Source organism: Polypterus senegalus, chromosome 7 (assembly GCF_016835505.1).
Source record: "Polypterus senegalus isolate Bchr_013 chromosome 7, ASM1683550v1, whole genome shotgun sequence".
Lineage (NCBI taxonomy): Eukaryota > Metazoa > Chordata > Cladistia > Polypteriformes > Polypteridae > Polypterus > Polypterus senegalus.
Window position 1 is genome coordinate 192,268,157 of NC_053160.1, and position 25,133 is coordinate 192,293,289.

General features: G+C 46.8%; 1 protein-coding gene across 1 annotated transcript; it reads right to left on the minus strand.

Moving 5' to 3' along the window:
• Positions 1 to 24,154, minus strand: LOC120533119 (alcohol dehydrogenase class-3-like). The gene is made up of 10 exons (XM_039759833.1): positions 24,016 to 24,154; positions 21,683 to 21,744; positions 21,320 to 21,421; positions 17,368 to 17,509; positions 11,767 to 11,857; positions 11,248 to 11,467; positions 4,101 to 4,361; positions 874 to 1,006; positions 656 to 794; positions 1 to 126 (listed from the first exon to the last, which is right to left on the minus strand). The coding sequence occupies exons 2-10, from the start codon at positions 21,698 to 21,700 to the stop codon at positions 102 to 104; spliced, it is 1,131 nt and encodes a 376-aa protein (XP_039615767.1). The 5' UTR covers positions 21,701 to 21,744; positions 24,016 to 24,154; the 3' UTR covers positions 1 to 101.
• Positions 24,155 to 25,133: the final 979 nt, after the last annotated feature.

Here is a 25,133-nt window from a genome sequence, read left to right on the forward strand (position 1 = left end):
TCAGTTCTGTGGGTTTATTTCCGTTGTGCCCTCACAGCACATCACCACGCTAACAGCAGGAAGACGAGGAGGCCGCTGGGATGGCGCGCCGTCTCTCCATTTCACATCTTCAGGATTGTGCGAATGCTGCCAATGAAAAACAGAAGAGAACATTACAGCTCCCTGTCTTCAATGAGCTACGGGGCACGAGGACGCCAGGACAAGCAGCACTTCTGGGGCATAAAAGAAGACGACGGCATCAGGGCGCAGGTGCCGATTAATGCCCGAGTGTCGTCTGGTCATTTCTGGGTGATCCCCTTTCTCCTTTACTCCACGTGCTCTGACAATTTTTGTATCCCCTGGCAGGACAGTATGGATGTTGTTGTGGCGTGGACTACAAGAAGTCACCCAGGACTGAGCGTGGACCAATCTTGAAATAACGCTCAAAGTGTAAAAGCAGGCCCAATCACTTTAACGTCGTGCTTTCCTTTCTCTCTCCTTTGCTCACACACTCCCCGACATTAGAAATTCTCCAGAAATGCGCTTACTTTTCCTCATTCATCCTCCCATCCATCCATCCATTATCTAAATCCCAACTACAGGGTCACGGGGGTCTGCTGGAGCCAACACAGGGCGCCGGCCCACCGCAGATCCTCCAGACTCTTTCATCAATTACCTTTTGCCAGCGGTCATCAAATCAAATGCGTCGTTGACTCCCTCCAAAGGCAGCGTGTGAGTGATGAACTCATCCAGTTTGATCCTCTTTGCCATGTAATCTGCCACCAGCTTGGGGACGCTTTCCACGCTCTTCCACCCTACAAGAAACGGGGAGATGTTCTGGCAAATCTGCGTTTCCTTTCTGACTACAATCATGAAACTTTTGGAAATGCTTACCTCCAAAGACAGTTCCCGTCCAACTGCGTCCACCGAGCATCTGCGCAGGGCTGACTGACATCATCTCAGTGTTATTCCATCCTACAATCACGCTGACACCCCAGCTCTTATTACAGGCCTCCAGAGCGCTGACCTGGGAATCAGAAAATGGAGGAACTGCGATGATAAATGCGACCAACGGTAAGTCGGCAGCTTAAAGAGACGTGCGTTCAGCACATTAGGGCCCTGTGATGGTGGGAAGGCCAAAAGAGCTAAAACTGTGCCCAGTCCAATACTTGGCGTTTATCACGCACAGCTTCTAGAAATGAACCAAAACGCAATAAAACAAACCAAAATCTGACAACAATGAATGAAGTGAAACGAGCCGGAGCTGGGCAGCGGTGGCACTGTGACAATCTCTCCCATGTCACTTCAAGCACGACACGTTCCTTTTCGGACTGACGTGGTGTTTGACGGGCACTACCAGCCAAACGTTTTACAACATCTCAGCTTTTGTTCACATTTAATCCGCAGGAATGCAACAAATAACCTAAAATGGTGAGCAGTAAAGTGGCAGAGGTTTAAGTTTAGCGACAATTGAAAAAAAAGGAAAATTACAAATGGGCCTTCTTCAGGGAACGACTAACGAGTTACAACCTACAGATGTCCGTCAGCAGTTAAAGGACCTGAAGCCCCACCTTCTGTAGATTACTTACAAACCCCCTGTGTGTCTTAATGCAGAGTTGGCACAGACCGCGTTCCTGCGCCCTCTGAAGTCCACGTGGACAATATTAGGAAACAGCAATTAACAAATGAAATCGCAAAAAACAAATCCAAGTGTCAGCGAGTCCCGTGGGGTCCTACACGATCCAAAGGCAAATGGAAACTGGAAGCAACTTCGACAAAGTCACCAGCCAATCAGAAGGCACGCTTCAGAGGGTGACCAGCTTGCACGATTGGCGCCTCACAGCACCACAGCTGCAGGGTGGAAAGGCAGGTTTCAGTTTCTGCATCGAAGAGGAGACTTTGTCCAGTCTGCCGTAGTCCACGGCCGGCATTTCAAGTCCCTAAGGTGTCCTTTACTGCCACTCGCCCTGTCAAAGCGGCAGCACGACGTCTCCTCTCCACAGCAGAAACGCTACGGCCATCTGAAGTCCAGTCACAAAGACTGAGAGGAGCTCCTGTCCACATACAGTCCACAGGCGCGTTTGAATGGAGAAACGTTAAGATATTTAGGGTCATTTATTACACGCACACACACACATATAAATACAATTCTGTTCATTCTTTCTGATCTTTATAAAGTCGTGTATTGTTCTTATTGTCCTTTGAAAGGCACAGTCAGTGGAGCTAAACGGCAATATTGTACTGTATACATAACTTGTACTGTATGTGACCAATAAAAATGTGATTCGATTTGAAATGAACTGTCCAGCCCAATATAATCCTAAAATCTGGTGTAGTCAGAATATAATACCCACCTACTGTGCCCACGCCAGCATATGTGAAGAGCGTAATGTCACCATCAGCGCGCTCTAAATGAAATGTCAAAGTTTTACAAGCGAGAAGCCGACTACTGAATCCCATTGGCGAGCCGGGTGTGACCGTGAAGGATGCCATCCATCAGTCTGTAGACGGTGCTGGACAGCAGAGGACGAGCGCGACAAGCGTTGTCGCCAGTCCATTTGTAACACCCACAGGTACAGACAGGCCTGAGACAGACTGACGGAGCCATGAATGGAGGCCATGCGCAGCGTGTACTGCAGATTTGCGTTGCTAAAGTCCAATGTCCAATGGCTTGGGTGGGCGGCCATCGGCGAGTAGCAGGAAGGTATCTGGCTTGGATCAGCTCGCGGCTGTGGCCTCGGTATGCACGTGCAGGCAGTGGAGAAGGCAGACGACGGCACACGACGCCACATGGGAGGAGCTGCAAAACATCAGAATGGCGGCAGCAGCGTTAGAGAGCAGAAAAGGAAGCAGGCGGCGGTTTTAAGAGCTTCCTGCTGATGATGTTCACTAAATCTCTTCCTCGTTCTTCACCCTTGGCTTGTTCCAATGCTTTACATTAAATTTGACCATCGGGACATCACATGCCAAACCTGGAGTTACCGTCACGTTGCTGTCACGATCGTCCGATGTTAGTTTGCCATGTTTGTGTCTCCTGTGCTACTCCAGTTGGGTGTTCATTACTGTTCTGATTATTAATGTGGCTGATTTTGTTTTATTAAAAATGAAGCACCACAAATATAAGTTTCATCAATTACCTCATGAATGGCTCCTATAAATCAAAGACAAAAAAAAGAAATAGGCCTCCAAAGACAGCAACTATCCCAAACCTGCGCTCCACCACAAATCATCTTGTGAAATGCCCCCGAGTCTTTAATAGGCGTATTCATAGATTAGTCCACGTTATCCAAGTGAGTTTTACTTGACCGGTCAACACGCGGACATCATCACTGCACTGGCTTCCTGGCCAATACTGAAACGACTCTGCTATTAACTTGTAAAACTGTGCACGCCAAGGGCTGCCGTCACTGATCCATATCGACACCTGAGATTTCAGCTCACTCACTTTGGCGGCGGGCACTCTTTGTATATCTGGGAGGCTTCAATCACCCAACAACCACGTTACGTCAGAGCAAGACCCCCTTCAATCATCCCACTGTTCAGTCAGACGGCCGTCATTCACCTCTTTATATTAGACGACTACGTGTGGTGTGGTGACTCATGGACCTGCAATCGCTTCATCCTCTCCTATGTGGCCTTCCTCATCATACTTCAGTTTTCTCATCCTCAACCCCATGCCAGGTGGGCTAACAGAGGATTCTACCCTGGCACGGTGAGGGTGTGTGTGAGTGAGTGAGTGGGCTCTGTGATGGCTGCTGGGATTTGGGCTTTGACAACCTTACGTCACTTCCTTCAAGTCTAAAAACGTAAAACGCCTTCCATGACATTACATGGATTTGTCAGATGAGATTATGGACGTAGGAGCCTCGCAGCGCAGCGACTGGTAAAACAACACAGGAAGACCGTAGAGATGAGCTTTGGCACACAGATGAACATAGTGTCACTTTTGTCCACTAGTGACAACACAATGGCCTGCTCTAATTGATTCTGTCAACATGTTGTGTGAACACCCATACTGGAGACTTTGGACTCAGCCACTGGTTTTGGCCTCCATTATTTTCAGACATAATCCAATAAGAAAAATTCTAATAGGAACAAAAATGATTGTGGTTGCGCCTCACCATAAGTTCAACATTGCCCACGCATTCAAAGGAGTAGTCAACACCTCCATCGGTCAAACCACTCAGCACTTCCTGGATGGGCTTGTCGTGATCGTTGGGGTTGACGAAGTCGGTGGCTCCGAACTCCTTAGCCTTGCTGAACTTGTCCTTGTTGATGTCCACTGCGATGATCCGAGACGCTCCGGCCGCCTGGCAGCCCATGACAGCCGCTAGGCCGATGGCGCCGAGTCCAAACACCGCACAGGTGGAGCCCGGCTGGACCTGTGACATTGAAGTGACAAGACGGGCAGTTAAATATGAGAAGGTGCTGAACAGCTGACCATAATAACAGATATTGCAATAAAACAACCGTCCATATACAGTATATACACACATGCGCACACACACACACACACACACGTGTCCGTCCCGTGATGGACGGTTCAGGGTTTGTTCCTGCCTTGTGCCCTATGCCAGCTGGGGTAGGCTGCTGTACCCCCTGCTCAGGACTAAGTGGGTCAGAAAGTGAAGAAAATCATAAACACACACAGACACACACAGACAGATTATATAGAGAGAGAAATCCTCCAGATATACATTGGCTGTTGTATGCGCTAGTATTTCTGCTGTTCTTTGTTGTCCTTTCCTTGCCATCACATTATCGTCACAGTTCTGAGAGATACACAAGTTGCGCGGATGACAGCTGACAAGAAACTTGACCTCAACGTGTGGATATTAAGAACGAGGAGCAACGAGTGCTTCCCATGAAACCATTTAAAGGTGCTGGTGCGGCCACAGACTTGCAGGCCCCTTCCACGTCCCGTGTTATTCCTAATGGCGTCCCCGAGTAGCGTTATCCTGCGCTGGCTGTACTTCATCCTTTTGACTCTTTATCACGTGTACAGAGTGAGTGTTCAAGCTCATCGGCTTAGTTTAGTTTCTTTTACTGCATTTGTCTGTTCGTCAGATTCTGATGGTACCGCGGATAATGGCGCTGGCTGATTAACAAACCGCAAAAACAGACACCAGCGCTCTATTGTAATACACTAAGACGTTTGTATTGGATTCTTTTTTTACACACAATATTAGGTGTGAGATATCGTCCATCATTTAGTTCTCCTCATATTAGCTAATAATGTAAATGTTTGTTTTTTTTGGTTAGGATGGTGCAACATAAAACTCCCATGAGAAAGTGACAAACTAGCACATGGATATTCTGGTCACCTGCGTGTGTGTGTGTGTGCGTGTGTGTGTGTGGCGCAGTCCTCTCTGCTCACGCTCAGCCACAGCCACATGCACTTTTCACGCACGTCACCTCTCACTACGAAAGACGTGTAAGCAGCAACCACAACGTCGTGCTAAAGACACCGATGAAGAGACAACGGCAAGACAAAGCAAACACCGCGGCTCAACAACGTGCAAGTCAAACACCTCAGCATCGGAGGGCAAGGCTTGGAGCTTTCATTAAAAACTGCATCTATCGGGGGGTATTTATTAATAGGACTCATATGCCAGCGATACGACTAAGACAGGGCATTGCCAGTGGGGCAGCAAGCACAGGTGGGTCCACATCCTCCACCCTGCGTATTTCTTAAGAGCTGACGCCTCTCCAAGTTGGGTTGTTTTTTGTCCCGGCTAGTAAATAAATAAATAATTAATAAACAATAGCAACATTAAAACTAATACTAAAGAGCAACAGTAGTGACAAGTGTAGCAAACGGGCGGCATGTAAAGTGACTAGTGGGGCAGGGGGCCGCACTTACTGGCTATACGGCATGATGTGTATGTATGTGTATACGCTGCCTGCGTGTTACTTCATGTTTCTCTCGCTTGTGTGTCAACATTTCTTCACATCTTCAATCAATCAATCAATCACAATGGCGTGTTGTTCCTGCTGCAGTTCCTGCCACTGTACACGCAGTGCCCTTCTTCACAGGGCGCAGTCACCCACTTCACACTCATAACTGATTCTGGCTCCCAAAAGGGGTCTTGGCTGCTCGGTGCTCCTTGTAGATGGCAGATGAACAAGTCCACCGTGGAGGCTCCCAGACGTTCCTTTATTGGAAGTCTGTCTGATTTTTCACTTTGGCTGCCCACACTCGCGTGGCTCCTCTTGTTCTCTTTTCCTTCTTACCCTTTGTGTGTTCCAGCTGCTTTTCAGATCTCTGCTCACTAATGTGAGCCCCGTAATCTGCACATCGCCCTTCAAGCACACAAAGTGCCCCGTCTGGTACCTTAAACACAACCCAAAAGCAGTGATCTGTAAATGGACTCTGACGTGTATTCAGACGAAGGCCACGTTGTTTTCTGAAGATATTCTGAAACCGATGTGACTGAACCGGTTCACACAGGGGCTGGTGTGGCACCAATGACAAGGGGACAAGTTGGGGTAAGAAGGTGACGAGAATCAGGCGAGGCAGGTGTGTTGTAGTGTATTAGGGTCTCCAAAACAGGCAATCAGGCCCACCGATTTGAAGAAATAATCCAGCACTTTGAGAACAACGATCTCCACAGACAAACCAGCAGGATTTTGGGCATTTCAAGAATCCACAGTACACCATATAATATCCAGAGTCCCCGAATCCGGTCAATCCTCAGTGCGTAAAGAGCAGGGCCAAAAACTCCTCAGACACTGTAATACATCCGTCATGGATGTCACGGCCTGGGCGCTGGAGTGCTTCGCTGTACCTTTGTCAGTCAACATCATTCACCGCTACACAAAGCAAAAGCCGTGAATCGGCACCGTCCAGAATCTGAGATGGAAGGTCGCAGAGTGGAATTGTGCTTTGTGGTCCGGACCGACATTTTAAAGAGTTTTAGGAAAAAACAGCCATTGTGTTCTCTGGGCCAAAGGGGAAAAGGACCATCCAAGCGGTTATTAGCGTCAGGTCCTAAAGCCAGCATCTGTGCGGACACCATTAATGCAGAAAGACATGTCGAGATTTTAGAGCAACATGTGCTGCCATGTGTGCCTTTCCCGTTACATCCCTGCACTTTGTAGCCGGACAACACCAAAGCACATTTGGTTCCGATTACCTGCCTGCCTGCTGTCCTGACTTGTGTGGCGCACTATGAAGCACAAAATACGTCAAGGAAGGCCCAGTACAACCGAAGACCTGCGCAGTGCACGAATGGGAAAAGTCGAGTTAGCCGACCTTAAGCCAACGTGTGTCTTCAGCACCCAAACGCTGAGTAAGTGTTAATTAAAGAGCTGGCGGAGCGACACGGTGGCAGACACTTGACCGTCCCAACTTTACTGGAGAGTGTTGCAGTCAATCGGATACGACATGAGTTGTGTACTTAAAATAAAAACGTCACATTTACAAGAAAAACCATCAAATAATGAGATGTTGTGGGGTTACCACATAGGACAGGAGCACATTATTTACAAAGCCATCCTTTTTGTTTTCACTCACATTTTCATTTCTGAAGGATTCAACGCATGTATGAGACGACGCAAGAATTATCAACAGTCTTCCAAAAGTGTCATTTTAAAGTCGTTTTTGGGTTCAGTTACACTGTGGTGCTTCTTATTCTTGATGGTCACAGCATCTGATGCATTTTAGTTTCTACGACTGCCTGGACAACATTTTCAAAGTAAGGACATCATTAGAACTATGAGGCCTACCAGCACAGACACTTGTGGGAAGTCGTGTGCATCGTGAGACCCCCAGGGCATCAATTAACGGGATCCCGCCTGTCGTCAGCTGTTCTAACGTGACTAATATGTTGGAGCTCTTATTGTGAATGGCGAAGGAAGACGAGAGAAGCTCAGGCATCAGCTCTACGACCAGCTCTTTATTCCTTCCTCGCTGAGGCTTTTCAGTCTGTCGCAGCAGAATGTCTTTTTATTTATACCGAATATTGAGACAATACGACTTGACATACAGAGAATGAGCCGTCAAAAAACTCACAAAGCAGTTCCTGATATTTGTGTATAGTGCATGTTCTTCAGTTTCGGCTTTCCTCCTAATGACTCCCATGCCCAGCTCTCAGCTCCTCATGCCTCTAGACCTCAGCTGGGTGACGTCTGTGGTACTGTAACCGCACTTCCCTTCCTCTGCTCCTCTGGCTTCTGCAGATGTTCATCTATAAGCTCAGGAGCCATCTTACATCACGCACTGTCTGCCTTCTGTTTTGTCACCGGTGCTCCACATCTCCCACTCTACTGCCATCTTTAAGCACTGGGGTGGACTCGATTTTAGTTTATTTGTTAACCACGTGAACGACGGGGACATCCTAAGCCACAAGCTCAAGACACGACTGGAGTCCGAATGACAATTTTACTTTCACAAAAACCTTCTCCATAGGCTCCGTCCACTTGTAGCACACGTAAAGCCAAACACTGCACTCCTCGTCCGTTTCCAGCTCCATTCCTTTGCTGGCGAGTTTTACATCAGTTACAACTGCGGCTCACTTTTCAAGTCTGACCCAGTTCATCACACGTGCACCCAGAAGGGCGAGGACAAGGAAGGTGGGAGCATCTCAAGAGCCCCCACTAGTCGCCCTCAACAGGACTGACCACTGGAGCTACAGGAATCCAGCCTTGGGCGACACCAGAGGTCTGCTGCCATCAGTCACACTTGGGGAACAGTGGGCCGTTCTCCATTGGCCAAACCTTATGTCGCACCCCTGTCCAGAGTGCTATACTGAATAAAGAATGGACACAGAAGAAGGCTCCAGAAAAAGAGAGTTGACAACAAAAGCAAAAGACAGTAACTGAAAATTCAACAGAACTTTCGACAATAAACGTTCAATCTGACAGCCGACAGCACTGCAGTTAAATCGACACACCAACTATCGGGCCTAGAAACTGTTTCCCTTGTTATATTTGATAAATAATTATTTTTATGAATCTCACCAGGACTAAGAGTTCTTCACGTACTCTATAGAGGATATAACCTGAAAGTCTTGTCAAGCTGAACAGGAGTGCAGTGTATTCTGGGAAGCTGAAAGGTGACGGACGGCGTACTTAGATTGTAAAGTATTTGAATCCAATGGAAAAACATCCGGGCGGCACGGTGGTGCAGTGGTAGCGCTGCCGCCTCGCAGTTAGGAGACCCGGGTTCGCTTCCCGGGTCCTCCCTGTGTGGAGTTTGCATGTTCTCCCCGTGTCTGTGTGGGTTTCCTCCTACAGTCCAAAGACATGCAGGTTAGGTGGATTGGCGATTCTACATTGGCCCTAGTGTGTGCTTGGTGTGTGGGTGTGTTTGTGTGTGTCCTGCGGTGGGTTGGCACCCTGCCCAGGATTGGTTCCTGCCTTGTGCCCTGTGTTGGCTGGGATTGACTCCAGCAGACCCCCGTGACCCTGAATTCGGATTCAGCGGGTTAGACAATGGATGGATGGATGGATGGAAAAACATCCATGGGCTTGTGATAATGATTCTAGAACATGTTCTGTGTGGTCTGAGAACACTAAAATGTTGAGACACTCCACTAATGGAGACGAAAGCAAGCAAGCCACCTGTTTCATGTGTGTGCTCACTTTGGGCAAGAGGGAGGATATGCAAAAGGAGCTCTCTCAGTCCTGAAACGTTAACTGAACACCTGCAAGGAACCCATCACTGTCCACTACTGCTGCTCGGGAAAAATGGACAAGGCAAGAAATCTTATGCTTTTCATTCTTCAACTGAGGACATCCACTGATGAGCCAAAGCATGATGACCATTCCCACATGCTGAGTACTATGTAACCACGGCATACGTCAAGGGCAGGGACATATCAGTTGCTAAGATGTGTTGAACGCAGAAGATACGTGCAGGTGTGAAGACCTGAGTGACTTCCATAAGGGTCATATCAGAGCATTTCTGAAATGGCAAGGCTTGTGGGACGCTCACGGTCAGCCGTGGTGAGTACATACTGACAGTGGTCAATGTCTGACAGGGCGTTGGGTGGCCAAGACTCATCAATGAAGGCTATCCTGTCTGGTACAAACCAACAGAAGGTCTACTGTGGCCCATATCGCAGAGAATTGCAATGACAGTTACAGTAGTATTGTGCCACGACATACAGTGCATCTGGGTCTGTAGAGCTGCAGTCCAGTCAGAGAGCCCATGCTAACCCCTGTCCACTGTCAAAAGCATCTACAATGGCCATGCGAGAGTCAGAGTTGGAAGAAGGTTGCCTGGCTTGATGTATCTTGTTCTCTGTTGCATTATTTGGATGGTGCGTCATTTATCTGGGAAAGAGATGGCATCAGGATGCACTGGGAGAAGAAGACAGACTAATGGAGGGAAACTCTGGGTCTGGACATTCAAGTGGATGTTAATTTGACACATACCATCTACCTAAACATCGCTGCAGACCAGGTAGAACCCTCCATGGCAATGCTACTGCTCAATGGATGAGACGACTTTCAAAAAGTATAATGTGTCCTGCTATACTGCACAGATTGTTCAGGAATGGTTTGAGGAAAAGTTCAAGGTGCTGCCATGGCATCCAAATTTAACAAATCTCAATCCAATCGAGCAACTGTGGGATGTGCTGGAACAAGAAGTCCAATCAGCAGCGGCTCCACCCGGCAAGTTACAGGGATCAGTGGATCTGCTGTTGACATCTTGGTGTCGGATACTCTTGTAGAGTCCATGTGTCAGCGGGTTGGAGCGGCTTTGACAGCACAAAGAGCAGCAATAGAAATCATCAGTGTACATGATGTGAACGTACAGAACTGGACCATCTGGGAAAATGTCACCTGTGTCCTGCTGTTGCAGGTGGGACTGGGAGCAGCCAACAAGGTTGTATAATTTGTTTTGGTATCACTTTACGGTTGTTGTAATTGGTTTAGATGCAAAACAATCCACTTTCTATGTGAAAGCCCGTGTCTCCATCTGACCGTCACTGGCGTCACTGCGAGGTTTAGATGGCCCATTCCTTGTCTTGCTGCAGGCCCTTAAGGCCCTCTACGGGTGGTAAACTGAGCTAAAGTAAAGTGGATGTAAAGAAAGCCCCAGTCAGTGACCAGCTCGCCACAGGGGTCCCTAGGGTGAAATACAAAGGATGCAGAATGGACAGTGAGACAGGTAAGAGGGAGCAGGTGACAGTTACATAGAGTATCTGCTCTTGGCATTTCTTCCTATTCTCCATGTAGAAAGGAGCCTAAGAGGTTCATTGGCAACTGTTATGTCAGGCGAATGTCACTGGTGATCTGGTAACACGATAATACGGGTACCTTAGCACTGTTAAGGGCCGCTCCATATCCAGTAGAAACCCCACAACCAAGCAGGCATACTTTATCCAGCGGTGCGTCATCAGCAATCTTGGCAACTGCGATGTCATAAACTACAGAGTACTCTGCAAAGGTTCCAAGCCCCTCAAACTGGATGATTCGCTGTCTTTTACAGGTGATTCTACCGAGGGGTTCTGTTTTTCCATCGTACTGCTGCTTTGACCTGAGATTGAAAAGAGACAAACAGCACAAAAGTGAAAGAGCAAATCTGGAAAATGTCGGGCAGCATTCTTATCTTATCTTGAGTAAAGAAGGACACGACAGCACAGCACAAATGGAGGACGACATCGAGCATAAAAGGTCCATTCATCTCTCCATATCCATTTATAGAAGAGGGTCGTCCCCGTCACATGTGCAGTATCTGTTCATCTGGATTAAGGGCAGCTGGAGGCCATTCCAGAAACACAAGGCATCACGACAGAAGCGCCCTGGACGGCATGCAAGTCTCAGCACGTAACTCACCACCAGCTGTTGTCACACAGATTGGACCGCGGACTCCGGCAGTTCTTGCATTCTCCGCACTGCGATACAAACACAGGAATCACTTTGTCACCTGGAAAAGCAAATCACAGGACAGATGTCGGTAGCACAACAGGTTTTGCTGTAAATAATGGCACCTAATGTCCCAGAAAGGCCACCATATTCTGTAATACGGTTTGTTGGCTTTTTAAAATCTGCAGCACAAATCTTTAAGCTTCATTGGTTTGTGTGCACTGAAATGTCCTCATAAGCGAGATGGTAAGAAGACTCCCCTCTGCTTTAAGACGCATCTCTGTGGTACTCGGCATCTGATCTCAGCCAGAAAGTCACGTGAAAAAGAAAGTGCACCCCTTTCAGTTCAATGTCTTTTCATAGCAGCATAGAACTAACGCCACGTTGTCCTCAGCAAGTCCTAAAAATGATCACCACCAAGTTTGACTTGCTGGTATGCAATGTTACTTGCTTTTAGTAAGTTCAATAAAATGTTAAAAAATATACCCATCACCAATCAAAACATTAGCTGACACGCGGCACATTCTACTTTGTCATCAGTTATTCAATATGTCGACATGAGGAGGCCATGTATGATAAGTTAAGTGCACTCCATGACTCTTGCAGACGCACTTTTAGCAACAATAACCTTGACGGGTGTAGCCGCCAAGGCGTAAGGCGTTGTCAAGCACGGGAAAAACACACGTCGAAAGAAATCGCACAGTCCAAAAGTTCCTTTTAAAATATTTAGTGAAAGTAAAAGAAAAAAATAGTTACACACGTAGAATAAAAGGAAAAAAAAAGGAAAAATGTATCTTCTCTAAACTTAGCTTTTCTTGAGAAACTTTATACGTATAAGTTCTTTACTTCTTCTTCTTTACTTTAGCTTCTTCTTCTGTACGCTTTAAACATATGGCACAGCACATAAATGAAGTGCTTTTTTCTACATATTTATTTCGCACACTCAAAAGGCCTGTAGGCCAGTTGGCACGGTTTAAAACCGTATGCCTTCCACACCTTACTTATGGCAGGGCTGTCACTAACTGCAGAATAATGTTTACTCAAAGCTGTTAGAAATGGCAATGATAGACCAATACAATTCTGCTTACGGGGTTACAGGAACCTCCCACAGATTATGTCTTGTCATCTAGTAAAATATTCATGCAGGACTAGGGAAATGGCCCTTACAACGGGTTTAGTTTTCTCCGACATTGAGTCAGTGGAATCCTGGCCCATTGATGTCGGAGGCTTACCCACAACCCTCTTAAAGCCCCACCAGAGCATCACAATGGCGCGGAGGTCTGTGCCATACTTTTTTCCCTACTTTTCAGTTCTTACCTCTCTTTTGTCTGTGCCTGCACTCCGTGTAGAGCGCAATAGAAAAACAAAGTGAGCTGAACTGAAATTTCTATAAGTTCACTTTTTTAACGACAGCTAAAACAGTGAGTGGAGCAGACACGGGCACCGAATGCTGAGGCTACATCCACACTACAACATTTCATTTAATCCTCGATTTCATCTTCTGTCCACAATACCCCAGAATTCCAAACCCCTGAAAATGGACACTCGAGATTCATACACTTCTGAAAATGTGGACAAGATGGGAGACTTTTGAAAATGGCGACTCTAAACTGGCTCTGATTGGTTCATGCTTATTACGTGGCCCTTCCCTGATTGGATGCTGCTCATTACGTTCCACTCAGCCTCTTTGCTCACCTTACACTCGCACGTTCCTATCAATAACAATGCTACCAAGCATGAAGCGCACTTCCTCTTCCTGTTTCCATGGATGGCATGTGTACCCAGCGTAGATTGCGTCACACAAGTTTTATTTATTTAAATGTCAGCAGAGATACTTTCATACACCACTAGTGTGGATGGAGATCATTTTGGTTTAAAAACACCGTTGGTAAGAGAACACATGGTAGTGTGGACGTAACCTGAATGATGAGCTGCAGCTCTTTCAGCGTCAGACCTTCTAGCATGAGAATTTGTTTTAAATAATCAGAATGCTTGGAAAGGCCCAATGAACATCACAGTGATAACGAACAGATTAAAAACACTAAATGACCACAGCGCAGCCCACACTCCACCAATCAGGCACGCCCAGTGTCGCTCTGTGGCCCTTCCTCAGAATAGAAACTCCAAAATACAGGAAAATGGAAAACGAACCTTAAAACGTGGGCAAATGTATGAATATTTCTAAATGTTTCACATCTCACACTACTTCTCTTTTCTAAATAGAGTCAGTCAGTCAGTCATTTTCCAACCCGCTATATTCTAACTACAGCGCACAGGGGTCTGCTGCAGCCAATCCCAGCCAACAGAGGGCACAAGGCAGGAAACAAAACCAGGGCAGGGCGCCAGCCCACCGCAGTTCTAAACAGAGAATAAGAGCAAAAAGGCCAGCTAAATAAATAATGAGATTAATGTGAGATTGGGAAGCTGAGAGACAAAATCCTGCAGCCATGGTTGGGCGGAAAACATCGGGATTGGGAACCAATGGGTCACACTGTGTCGTTCAAATCCAAATGAAAGTGACAATCTGAATATTTATTATGGCTCAGGAGTGTTAGACGAGTTTGTTATACACAAGCCACAGACTTGACAAGCGGCCATTAAATGACGTGTCTGCTTAACACTCCCCAATGTTGAAATGGCTGCTCTTGATGCTGACAATCTTAACAATTGTTGGCCTGTCTCTGAACTGCCTTTTCTCTCCGAATGTCTTGAGCGTGTTGTAGCCTCCCAGCTCACCAGTTACTTAACCTCTAATAATTTGATGGAGCCCTGACTTCAGTCCGGTTTTAGGGCTCTGCACCGCTGTGAAACTGCTCGGCTTCGGGTAGCCAATGATTTGCTTATGGCAGCAGACGCTGGACAAACCAGCATATTCATTCTGTTAGAACTCAGTGCCACATTTGACACTCGGGTCAGGCAGGACATTCTACTGTCCAGAATGGAGAACATGCTGGGTATCTCTGGCACTGCCCTCCAGTGGTTCAAGTCCTATGTGACTCTTGGCCACAGCAGGTCCCTCTCAGCGCCAGTCACGCAACGGGTTCCTCAGGGCTCTGTCCTCGGCCCTCTGCTCTTCTGTATCGATAGGCTTCTCCTTGGCCATTTCATTCGTAGCTATGGACTGGGTTATCATTTTGATTCAGATGATACTCAACTCTTCTTCAATGTTAAAAGGAAAACTTCATCAGAGCTCCTTCAGCTCACAACTTGTCTCAGTGAAATTAAAACCTGATGGAGAAGAACTCTTTAAAATGAAATTACAACAAAACTGAACTCCTGCAAATTAAACTAAAGAATAGGAGCTCCAAATCAATCGCTCTTAACGATGATTTCTCAAGGAATCTCTGTGTCATTTGCGATTCCTCCCTTTCTTATTCCACCCACATAACCACATTAAGAAACGTTCTTACTTCCACCTCCATCACATATCCCGTGTTCGCTCCTTCCTCTCCTTTTCTAATGCTGAGACACTCGTCCTGCTTTTATCACATCGCTCCTCGATTATTGTAACGTCCTACTGGCAGGTGTCCTTTCTAATCTTACATCACAGCTCCACTTAATTCAAAACTCCGCTGCAAGAGTCCTAACACGGCCCAGCAACAGCGAGCACATCACAGCCATCCTGCTTCACCTCTACTGGCTCACCGTGTCTTACATAAAATGACCTACAAAGCTTCAAATGGCCGCACACTGCACTACATCAGTGACCTTGTTCATCGCTCGGCTCCTGTTCGCCCACCAAGGTCCTCAGATTCTGCCAATCTTGTTGTGCCCCCCACTAACCTTCAGCTGTATAGCGCCCTGACTTTGGAATGACCCCCCGAAATTCATGAGATCAGCTGACTCCGTTCATTCTTTTCAAAAACAACTGAAAACGATAGATCAGTTCAGGAAGGCGTCCAACTTCACCTGACATTCTGTCGCCCCTCTCGGTTCACAGGCTCAGGGGTATTGATTGGGGTGTGCGTTATGTCACTAATGATGCGATTCGTTCAGGATTTCTTCTAGTACTGAATTTAGGAGTTTACTCTGGTTTACTTTTTTCCTTCTTCTGTTATTCTGTTTAATGCTCTGTCTGTCTTGTATTTACACATTTTAGTGTTCTACGCAGAAAATGAATGTTTTATCCAATGTTACATTAACCTTGGTGTCCCCTCTGTGACGCACCTCGAGCATGGAAAGGGTGCCATATAAATAAAATGTATTGTTAGTATTATTAACATATTAGTTTGAATGTACAACAAGGAAGCGACTGTACGATATGCAATGCAATTTGCACCACACCACTTCATGACTTCAAAAGACCCTGACCGTCCTTTAAACTTCCTTTAGGAAGAAGGAGAAGAAGAAGAGGAGGGGAGAGACGTGTCAGGAGGCAGGAGGAGAGGAAGAAGGTAAAGAGACTGGAAGTGACGGTAAGGACTGTGAATGCTGGCAGTGTGACTGGTAAGGGGAGAGAGTTGGCGGATATGATGGAGAGAAGGAAGGCTGTGCGTACAAGAGGGGAAGAAGGCCAGGAGGATCGGAGGTGGGCTCGGACCCCTTCCTTATTTGCAATGGTGATTGTCAGGTTGACAGATGAGATTAGACAGGAGTCCACTTGGACTGTGATGTTTGCTGAGGACATTGTGATCTGTGAGTAGGGAGCAGGTTGAGGAGACCCTGGAGAGGAGGAGATCTGCTCAAGTGAGGTCAGTAGGACCACCAAGGCAGATTACATGGGTGTGAATGAGAGGGAGGTCAGTGGAATGGCGAGGATGAGGGGAGTAGAGCTGGCGAAGGTGGATGAGCTTAAACAGTACAGAGTAACGGGGAGTGTGGCAGAGAGGTAAAGAAGAGTCTGCAGGCAGAGTGGAGTGGCTGGAGAAGAGTGTCAGGAGTGATTTGTGACAGACGGGTACCAGCAAGAGTGACAGGGAAGGTCTACAGGATGGTAGTGAGACCAGCTGTGTTATATGGGCTGGAGACGGTGGCACAGGAGGCCGAGCTGGAGGTGGCAGAGTTGAAGATGTTAAGATGAGCATTGGGTGTGACGATGGATGGACAGGATGAGGACATTAGAGGGTCAGCTCAAGTGGGACAGTTTAGAGATAAAGTCAGAGAGGCGAGATTGCGTTGGTTTGGACATGTGCAGAGGAGAAATGTTGGATATATTGGGGTAATAATGCCAAGGATGGAACTTTCAGGCAAGAGGAAAAGCGGAAGGCCTAAGGGGAGGTTTATGGATGTGGTGAGAGAAGACATGAAGGTGGTGGGTGTGACAGAGCAAGATGACGAGGACAGGAGGAAATGGAAAGAGATGATCTGCAGAGGTGACCCCTAACAGGAGCAGCCAAAAGACAAAGATTAGGTAACCACGTAGTTGATCATCTCAGGTAGGGTGTGTCTCACTTGTCCCACTTTGAAACAACTCCTCAGCAATCAATACCGTTTGATGAAATGCACAGGCTGCTGAGCATGGGCCATGGAAGGGTCACAGAAACCACCATCATGTCAAAGATGGAGGAGTCTTTCCAGTGAAAAGAACTTCAAAAGGAACATTAGATTTAATAGCCTTATGTGTTGTCTCACCTGGTTTGAATTTGGTCACGCCTGGTCCAACGCTCTCCACAATACCAGCTCCTTCGTGGCCCAAAATACACGGGAATCCACCCTTCCTATGAGACGTGTACAGAAAGTGGAGGTCTGTGTGGCAAACTCCAGTAGCAACAATCTGAAAGAAGAAAAGATTATGTCCAAAGTCCATCCATCCATCTGTCTTCTTAAGTGAGACCCCAAGTCATTTGCCTAAACTTTTGGATTCTTCGTTTTCCAGATCACAGACGTACTTTGTCATGAAAAGATGCTACTCGATTGACAATTGTTCCATCCAGCATAATAAGATAATTCTGGAAGTTACGGCATTAAGCATTAAGGACCGCGGCCAGTAAACCCTTCTTTTTGTATGGAGTTGTGGGAATTTGGTCAAACTACTGAGATATGCAGCTGAAGATGAAACCTTAAGAACCTAACAGAAGAACACTGAGACATTGCGACAGCTTGATGGACTGAATGGTCTCTCCTTGTTTGTCAGATTTCTTAAGTTCTAAATAATCGAACAGAACTTTCCGATTTACTGAATGAGCACCTCGACTTTCCTTACCCACAGGACCTTCATTATCTTAGCAGCTTTCAGTCTTAATGCTTGTTAAGTCACAGCAGTCTTCAGTTTACCTCCATTGCCTGCCATGATGCTGAGCCTAACAGTACGGTGAGTTGTGTTTGCTGTGAGCCCCTCTGGTGTAGAAACGTCCACCATGCAAAGACAACATGAAAAACATCACAGCAACACAGCAACACAGTGCAGCAGATGCAGATTAAGGGACAAAACAAGGGCAATACAGAATAGCAAGAAGAGCATTGGGTGACATTTAGGAGATGACCCCTGCTGATGTTCGTTTTCTGCAATTACAGCAATGGAGCGCTCCATTACAGTCCCTAAAATTGTCAGGGGATCGATTCAGATTTCCTTGGCGTTGCAGGTGGCGAGTACAGAGAATGAGGTGGCAGCCCTCACTGGACACCACAGCACCCAAAGCCTCATCACCATCAGCATCAAACCTGCTTACTCCAAATTACGGTAGTAGCACTAGGCTCGAGTCAGAAAACAGCTCAAGATGGGGCACCAGTCCAGCTCAGGGCCCACTCACAAACACATCAGCGACTGCCAATCAGATGTCGTGAGATTCTGCACATTTTTAGGAAAGGCCGGAGTAACGTCTCCTGATGCTTCATTTTCTTTTTGCTTTTCTGGTTCTTGAAAATATTACTTTCCTGTCCTGACTATAAAATTGTCTTGTGCTTCAGGCTTTGGTGGCTTTCATCTCTTTGTCTTTTGACCGTGTTTCATTTACTGGTCTTGATTACAGCCATCATTTCTCCTTGTCCAGTCTCTGAACAGAACACTTGATGACTGGGCATGCGAGAGCCCGTGGGTTCAAGCACTTAACGGTGATGGTGTGCCAATGGTGTGCCAATGGCACGGGGACACATTTTAGCTGACATTTAAAAATTAGCAGAGTTAAAGAGAGGCACTGAGACGTTGAGTCGGAAGTACATTTGTTATTTTTATTTATCATTTGTTTAACTGGAATATTTTTAGAAAGCTAATTCATCCATCCATTATCCAACCCGCTATATCCTAACTACAGGGCCACGGGGGTCTGCTAGAGCCAATCCCAGCCAACACAGACAGGGCGCAAGGCAGGAACAAACCCCGGGCAGGGTGCCATCCTACCGCAGGGCACACACACACACTATGCACTCACTAGGGACAATTTAAGATCGCCAATCTACCTAACCTGCGTGTCTTTGGACTGTGGGAGGAAACCGGAGCCCCCGGAGGAAACCCATGCAGACACGGGGAGAACATGCAAACGAGAGCTAATTCTTTAAATTTATTTTAATATACTCAATATACGATGTGATTTGAGTCATACGGCAGGCAGTGTTACGTAGTGGTGAAGGCATTGGACTTCAAGCCCTGATGTTGTGGGTTCATATCATAGTGCCCACACAGTGTGACCCTGAGCAAGTCACTTCACCAGCCTGTGCCACAACTGGAAAAACAAAAGAAATGGAACCAATTGGATCTCAGATGTTGTAAGTCCTGCGGTGGATTGGTTCCTGCCTTGTGCCCTGTGTTGGCTGGGATTGGCTCCAGCAGACCCCGTGACCCTGTATTCGGATTCAGCGGGTTAGAAAATGGATGGATGGATGTTGTAAGTCACCTTGGATAAAGGCGGCAGACAAATAAGTTAATAATTCTAATGTATTTCTTATATATGTATATTGTCACACACGTGCGAGAAGGGGGACGTTGTGTGGACCAAGTAAAGGTAATTCCATGCCAGGCCAGGGGAGGGCGGGGTGCACTAAACCTTCTCCTGTTATCTCTACAGACCAGCCACGGGAAAACCTATCTGAACCAAAAATGTCACTTCCTGTTCCGGCACCCAGGCTGCTGCCAGAAAAACCACTTCCTGTCTGACCACTTAAAACTGCCATCTTTTCCAACCTTCTTCAGTTCTGTCTTGGACTCTTTACTATCAACAACTCTGTTGAAGTTCAAAGAAACCTTTGCAGCTAGGAATATCATACGGGTGTCTGCCCCAAACCTTTTGTACGTGTGTCGAGTCTGTTCCTTTTACAATATAGATTTATATATATTGTGGTGCATGGCGGGCCGTTCATCCCGGCCAGTACCCCCAGGCCGCCAGATGGAGCCCTCCTTGCAGCATAGAGGTGCCCCGAATGCCAGCAGGGAATTATGGACAATGGACTTTTAATGCACAGCCCTGCTGGATACCATGGGGGCCGCCAGGAGTCGCTGCAGGGAGGCCCAGAGACTATTTGCCTTACGCCCAAGAAGTACGTCATAGTCACGTGGACAATGGGAACGATGTGCTTCCTGGGTGAAGAAAAGAAGGATTTGTATCTGACCCGGAAGTGTTCCAGGTCACATGGACAGAGAGGGTGAAATGCTTCCGGGTCAAGGACTATAAAGGACTGTGGGAAATCCCAGACAGACGAGCTGAGTTGGTAGGCAGGGTGGCTAAGCGTCTGGGAGAGGAGGATTGGATTATTTGTTGAGAATTGTGGAGGGGAGTGAGCTTTGTGCACTTTATCATTAGAATAAATCCTACTATTGGACTTTTATCTGCTGTCTGACGTGTGGTCTGAGGGTACAAGGGTGCGAGAAAATGCTAAACTGTCACGATATACATACACACATGATTACGATTATTCACATATTCCCATAGCACTTTGCTTTTTAAACCGACCAGTAATTGTCATAATTGACAAACAGTAAAATAAGACATACATTCTAGTTTATCATTTGTTATTCTTAGTGAGAACACTTTATCATTTTTATTACATTCCTGACCAAGTGCCGTCAGTGTCATTTTATTGTTGAGAATATAAAAAGAAACTCTTTTTAATTCCCAATGTCCTACGACTAAACTGAGAAGATCTAGAATTCACATTAATATCAGTTGAACTAAGCGGACACACTCAGGGCCTTCCCCGTGGTTACACATTCCGAGCTGAGTGTTCCACATCGGCTTTAGAAAATGAATGAAATGTGGGAATATTTGTAAAGAACGAAAGAAAGAAAGAAAGAAACCCAAACAGACTCTCGAGCACAAAGTGAGAAACAGCAAGCAGAACACAAGCCGAGGTCTTGAGCAGGACACCGAGCTGTGAGGCCCCACTGGGCTGTGTGACAAATAAAAGGACAATCGGGTGCCATGGGATTCTTTTCCTGTCCCCTCAGTGTCAGCTTACCTGGTGGGCTTCGGTTTGGAGGAAGTGACCCTCCCCTCTAACGTGGACGCACACATTTGAGGTAGATGGCAGCTCTCCTCCATTCTATCTAAAGTGTTCTGCGCAGTTGTGACCCTTGTCATGATTACTTTCACAGGAAATGCTGTAAAAAGGGCAGCCATTTTCTTGTTTGTGGAATGGCACTCCTCGCCAGTACCTTAATGCGGACTTCATGTTCCTGAGGTGGCGCTACTTGAACTTCTTCAATGGTGAGGGGCTTCCCATCCTCCCAAGCAACAGCAGCCTTACATGTAATAACCTGTGTGTGATAAATACGAGCGGTTAATTCCAGTTCTTCAGGCATTCAGAGAAGTTTCTGAGCGGCCGTCTCACTGAAGAGCTCAGCAGCTTTTACTTCTGCTTACAAGCCCCTTTAATAATAATAATAATAATAATACATTTTATTTATTTGTAGGCGCCTTTCTAAACACTCAAGGACACCGAACAATAGACAATAGAACAATTTAAATACATTTACTTTAACGCAGGCCTACCGTGGGCGCTCTCATAAAGACCCTACCTTCCCGGTGGTTGGCATTGCCACTTCTTCACACGGAAACCTTCACGTGGTGACACCTTGGACTGTGGAGAGGAAGGAAATTGAAGGCGATCAGTTCCTAGGGGTCTTTGTCTTGTTAATGATTTACTGTGACAACACCCACTGTGCACTTTGCTATGGCAGGTGGGTACACAAGCAGGTGCTGCCCGTGCTGTAGGGCTCAGCAAAACTGCCTGAACTGCAAGGCAACGTTCCAGCGCACCACTGGTCTGCTGAAATCCTCCAGAGCTTTTAATGAAATAAACAAGAAATAGTGATTAATAACTTTTAACTGTAATTTCCCTAACCAGCGTATCCTGAGCAGGGCCACAGGTATAATCTTCACGTGCGCCGACCTTAATGTTACTTTTATGTCTCTCATCACAACAAAATCTGCAAAGGAAATCAAATAAAAACACGGGTGCTGCCCCTCAGTCCATCCATTCTTGTCGTTGTACCTGTCCTCATATGGGACGTCAGCCCAATGCTACACACACACACACACACACTGGAGAACTTCAGAGGTTTCAGTGAACCAAGCAGCGCATAATTGGATTCAGGGAGGAAACATAAAAGTTCTGCACTTTTCGGTAAACACCACAAAGATGGCGGCCGGTGGGATCAAGAGCTCCTGCTGTACCACTGCGCCATGCCAGTACACATTCATTGTTGCTTCAGTCTTTTAATTCAGTGTTATGGAATGAGGACCACATGTCAAAGATACCACTTATGGCCAACATTCACACATCACCATAAATTCTGTGTTACAATTGTCACATTCTTGACTCCGTAGGTACCTGCGTCTGTGGCCACACGAGCTCAAACAGTGCATTAGTAGGCCTAAAGAGAACAGTTTGTTGGAAAACACCACCTCCATTGAAGTGCCCACACTGTGCCCGCTGTTACACCTTTGGAAGGTACCCTAAAAAAAGCCAACACAAACAGAACACTGTCAAACTTGACCTGTGCCTCGGTCGCCTCACATGTTATAAGCTATTTCTGGGGCTGCCATCCTCCTCCTTTTTGCTAGTCTTACCCACAGGTCTCTGCCATTCACCTTGTGTCTTCTCTCAGGTTCCTATGGACATACGCCGTCCACGTCTGAATCTCTGGCCCACCAGGTGCTCAACTCTGCCTACCTGGAAGAACAGTCTGCATTACTAGACTAGCGTTCAAACCTCGCTGGATTTACGTCGCAGAAGACCCTTAATAAAGCCTCGAAGATGATGTGATGGACGAAGTGAAGATGAGGTGGTTAAAAAATGAGCCCCACGTAGACAAAGAAGTAAGACTGGCCAGGAGACACACTACAAGTCTGAACAAATAGCAAAAGACGCATGAGAGCGGGAATGAGTGGTGTCAAGGTAAAAAATGTTATCGTCTGGGTGCTTTGTGGTTGGCATCTCAGAGCAGCTTTATGTGGCATAAAATACCAAATAATGTGATTGCTTCTACAGCATGGTGACACGGTGATGATTGCTAGTGCTTCACAGTTCCAGGGTCTTGGACCCTGTCTGTGTGGAATTTGAATATTCTAATCGTGTGTGTGTGTGGGTTTTACTTGCACATCTCATTGACACGTATGGAAGGCTGATAAGACTACTCGGCGGAGTGGTGGCTCTGAGGATAAGGATCTGCACTGGCAATCGGAAAGGTTGCCAGTTCGAATCCCGTAAATGCCAATAGGGACTCTGCTCTGTTGGGCCCTTGAGCGAGACCCTTAACCTGCAATTGCTGAGAATCACACTGGACTGGTATGTGAGTGCCACATGATTTACCAGTACATCATATGAGTGTTTCCCATGATGGACCAGTGCCCTGCCAAGGGTTGTTTTCTACCTCAAACCCAATGTTGCCAGGATATGCCCCAGCCTCCACTGCCCTGAACTGGATAAAGCGAGTTACAGAGTGGACGGAAAACCTTCTCCCTGCAGATCGTGTTAAGTGGCTTTGGCAGGCCCGCCTTCTTGCTGCGCAGATTTTCACATTTCTACTCCGACTGCGAGAAGGCCTGCACGCGTCGCGTAACCCCGCTCACAAATCTGCGCAGGAGCGCACGCCGCGGACACATTCGTTTGGTCGCGACCCAGGAGGTCCAGAGACTTGTGCGCCTTCATATGGCACTTCTTTTTTGTGTGACCCGGCTTAAAAGACTACGACCGTACACGATTTTGTAAATGTCAAGTGATAAAACTGCCACTCACTTGTAAAGTAATATTGCTCTCTTTCAATTGCAGTTTTAGATTCCTGCGTTGAAGTTAATGTTATGTCCGCACACACCCATGAGGTTTCGCCCCACGCACACCTCAACTCACCTGCCGAAGGTGGAACTTGAGAAGACTGGCCGAGGATTCTCAGAACTCCAGTGGAGTGGCAAAGAGACGGCCGCTGCTGACCCGAAGGCTGCTTGCAGTTGCGCTTCCAAGTACGGCTGCATGCAAATCTCACTATCGAGTGCGACAAGCTATTGGGCGAGCGGTGAAGGGGCGTCGCTGCACTGGGTGTAGGCGGCGCTACAGCGCAAAAGACGCAAAGAGTGACGTCACGCTATGGCGAGCTCGCCGCTGAAAGCCCGCCTTCGGGACGCGGAGCCTCGGGAAGACGCGGCTGCTCACCTCGCTGAATTAATCGATGACAGTTCGGTAAAAGTTACACGAAAGCGAAGTAAACAAAAGAGGTAAAACGGGGTAAAGTTTCTCTAGTATTCTCCATTGACAAGGTCCCAGTAACGACCCCTTATAGTGTTAAAACGGCCTGCCATATGAATGCATGGAATACGATCGCGTTTTCCTTGGATTTACTTCCCCGTCAACCTGACTGATATCCGTCGGACCTTCCTTATCCTTGAACGGGGCGGAGACACCACGGTGTGAATGCCTTCTCTTTCTCAAGTCCTTAACAGCGCCCTTGTACTAATCGGGAAAAAATAAGTAAAGCTTGAGTATTGTTATTTAGACCTAAATGTATTATATTGCAGACGGTTTAATCAAAAATGGAAAGTGTTGTTAATATAAGGCCAACTTTTTAAAATAAAATGGTTATTAAATACCTAATGTTATTTATCCCTATTTCCTCGTGTCTGGTCCATTCTCTTCTGTCCTGTCCGATTTGTCCCCAGTCCCCTTTACTTTAGCGCCTCTCTGCTCTCGGGTTCAGTCCAACCAATTCTGCTTTTAAATAAACTCCTACTTTAGTTAAGTAAGCTGCTATTTCCCGGTTTCTGTTTCAATCCAAAGATTACAAAACTGGGGTTGCTACATTTTCCCTTGCCTTCTTCTCCTTTCCCACTCTTATCCCCTTCCTCTGACATGTTGCTGCCACGTACTTGATGAAACAGCTTGCTGCTTTTCCGTGATTTCTCTCTCTTTCTATCGTCCTCGTAACCTTTTCAATCTGAGGACGCCAGTAAGAATCAGTACCACAGAGGACTGAC

What these genes read in the sequence shown, in the direction of transcription:
- LOC120533119 (XM_039759833.1), bottom strand. An exon ending in CGGCCCTTAACAGTGCTAAG is followed by an intron (nt 4,362 to 11,247) that starts GTACCCGTATTA and finishes TCAATGTCACAG; the next exon opens with GTCCAGCCGGGCTCCACCTG. An exon ending in GACGGGAACTGTCTTTGGAG is followed by an intron (nt 795 to 873) that starts GTAAGCATTTCC and finishes CGTTTCTTGTAG; the next exon opens with GGTGGAAGAGCGTGGAAAGC.